This window comes from Alligator sinensis, unplaced genomic scaffold (genome assembly GCF_000455745.1).
Source record: "Alligator sinensis unplaced genomic scaffold, ASM45574v1 scaffold796_1, whole genome shotgun sequence".
NCBI classification, from domain to species: Eukaryota; Metazoa; Chordata; order Crocodylia; family Alligatoridae; genus Alligator; species Alligator sinensis.
The window spans coordinates 1,422,259-1,424,636 of NW_005842141.1; the positions used below are offsets into that span (position 1 = coordinate 1,422,259).

A 2,378-nucleotide genomic window follows, 5' to 3' on the forward strand; every position below is an offset into this window, starting at 1 on the left:
TAAAAAAGTTGGACTTCATTCTCATTTTTAGCTATTTTGTAATCACCTCTCTACATGCTATGCAAATGCATATAAATCAGGACAACATTTTAAAAAAAAAATTAAATTATATTATTGTGGATGTTTGATTTTTAGTGTATAATCTATGTTTTTTTTCTGGTTCCAAGATGGCAAACTCCTTTCCCCAAAAGGAGTACTTCCAGGGGCATGGGGACTTCTGGTGGCAAAGTTCAGGGGTTAGGGGCCAGGACTTCCAGTCCCAAGATGGTGACCAAGAGGTGGGGCCACTCTTCAGCTCTTGACAGCTCACCAAAACTCGTTAAGCAGCCCTCCTAACCAAAATAATTGCCCAGGTCTGCTATAGCTCACCTGTAATTTATAGGGGTGCACCGATAGAGATTTTGGGGGCCAATACTGATAGCCGATATTTAAGGAGGCATATCGGCCGATACCGATCCAATATGTGATACAGCTGCCTCCAGCTGGTCAGTGTGGTGTGGGGGGAGGGGTGGGGAAGAGGCATGGAGGGGGCAGATCAACACCCCCTGCAGTGAGGGAAGGGGAGCGGTGTGCCCCCCAGATCTGCGCGGAGTAGTGTGGACTGGAGCCAGTGCTGCACAGCTCTTCTTGGTGGGACCTGGGCTTGGAGTGGGCACAGTCTTGGCTCTTCCCAGCATGTGGGGGGAGGTGGGACATGGAGCCAGGCTGCACCTGGTGGTGCAGGGCTGGGAGCAGAGCTGCAGCAAAATTTAGGGTGGCTGTAGCCCCTTCCAATGCCTGCTGCAAGCCCAGCCCCCGCCAAGAAGAGCCCCATGCAGTGCCGGCTCCAGCCTACTCCCAGGCAGATCCGGGGGCCACACACCGCCCCCCCTGCCCTCCCGGGGTGCAAGCAGATGTGGGATACATCTGCCCCCCATGAGCCGTGCCTCTGTCCTGCGTCCCTGCCCCACCCTGGGCAGTGCCTGCCCTTGTCACCTCCCCACACCCCTTCCCTCTCCCCACCCCTTCCAACTTACTAGCTGGAGGCAGCTCTCCATGCTCCTATCTCTGCTCCACTCCGCTCCATGCTGCACTGCAGCTGCGTGCAACATGGGCGTTTATCAGCCAAATTATCGGCCCCATCGGGCCAATATCCAGTACAGCAAATTTTATTTATATCGGTACCTATCTGATATCGGACCAATGTATCGGTGCACCTCTAGTAATTTAGACCAGGTATTCATGGAATAAGAAATAAAGGGAGATTGCTATAATCCTAATTGAGAAAGGAGAATATACTGTGTTGAGCTGCATGACTGCACAATGGCATATACCAGGGAAATGTAAAGATGGTTGTGTCTCCTTTCCTTTTCACTTATAAGCAAGTGCTTGAGTCATAAGATGGGAAGTATGAGAGTAGGTTTCATTTCTGACTGAGGATATCTGGACTTCAAGTCCGAGAAAGTTTGAAACCAAATTTAAGCATATAACAAGCCTCCAAAAAGAGACTGACAACTCCCTTAAAAAGTTCCTTATCAATGTCTTCAACTAGGCACATAGAATGATTCAGCTTGATAATAGCCACTTTATTAGAACTCTCTAATTTTTTTTATTGTATGAAAAATCAAGCAGACATTTGCCTAGCACTGTAACAGAGTCTCTACCCCAGGCCTGCTTTGTAAATATATGAGCAAATGTACTTCAGTCACTTTAGAAGAGAAGGGAGGACAGTTGCTGGGGAGTGCTCAGTTGTATAATACAACTGTCTTCATGGTCCTTTAGGGCCATTTAACTAATTCTGACCCTGAATGAAGTAGGGTTATAGTTGAAGGAGTTTTGGTATTCTTATCACACATACTTATTGTTTCAGCGCCTTGTTCTTCTCCACTTCCCTCTCTCAAATTGTTTGCAATGGTAAGTTGATGAAATGTCTTCGGTGTAGTTTCTGACAGCTTGTTTATACTCTGCAGGTGCCGTGAAGCAGTAGAAGTAATTTGAAGAAAATTTGAACGAACAAATGGCTTTAGCTGGCTGCCCAGACTCCTTTCTACATCTTCCATACCGGCTTGTAAGTCTCAAACTGTTTAACATTATGTTGTAGTGAAATGGTGGAGATGGGTGGGGGTGGTGATGTTAAACTCTCCGGTTTAAGATACAGATTTAGCTACTTTCTAGAAATACTTTCAGTGTGATTATATGTTGCTGGCAGGGATTTCCAGCATCATTCATGGACCAGTCTCAGTCTCTAATACAGATAAACCAGGAGAGGCCAACCTACAGCATGAGTGCCACAAGTGGCACAGGGAACGTCTGCATGCATGTGACATGTGCAAGGTTGGGGAGAGGACGGGTAACACAGTGACAGATAGGGCAGAAAGCAGAGCAACAGACTGGGTAGG

The 2,378-nt window shown here is 47.3% G+C and overlaps 1 protein-coding gene across 5 annotated transcripts in view; it reads left to right on the forward strand.

Annotated features, from left to right (window-relative positions):
- Positions 1–2,378, forward strand: part of GRB10 (growth factor receptor bound protein 10) — a 201,342-nt gene that overhangs the window by 32,510 nt on the left and 166,454 nt on the right. For all 5 annotated transcript variants that reach the window (XR_003094437.1, XR_003094438.1, XM_025206119.1 and 2 more), the window contains one exon: positions 1,950–2,047. Coding sequence is in view for 3 of the 5 variants with exons in the window: in XM_025206119.1 (XP_025061904.1) it covers positions 1,997–2,047 (51 nt within the window). In the remaining 2 variants the exon portion in view is untranslated. The remainder of the gene's footprint in view (positions 1–1,949; positions 2,048–2,378) is intronic.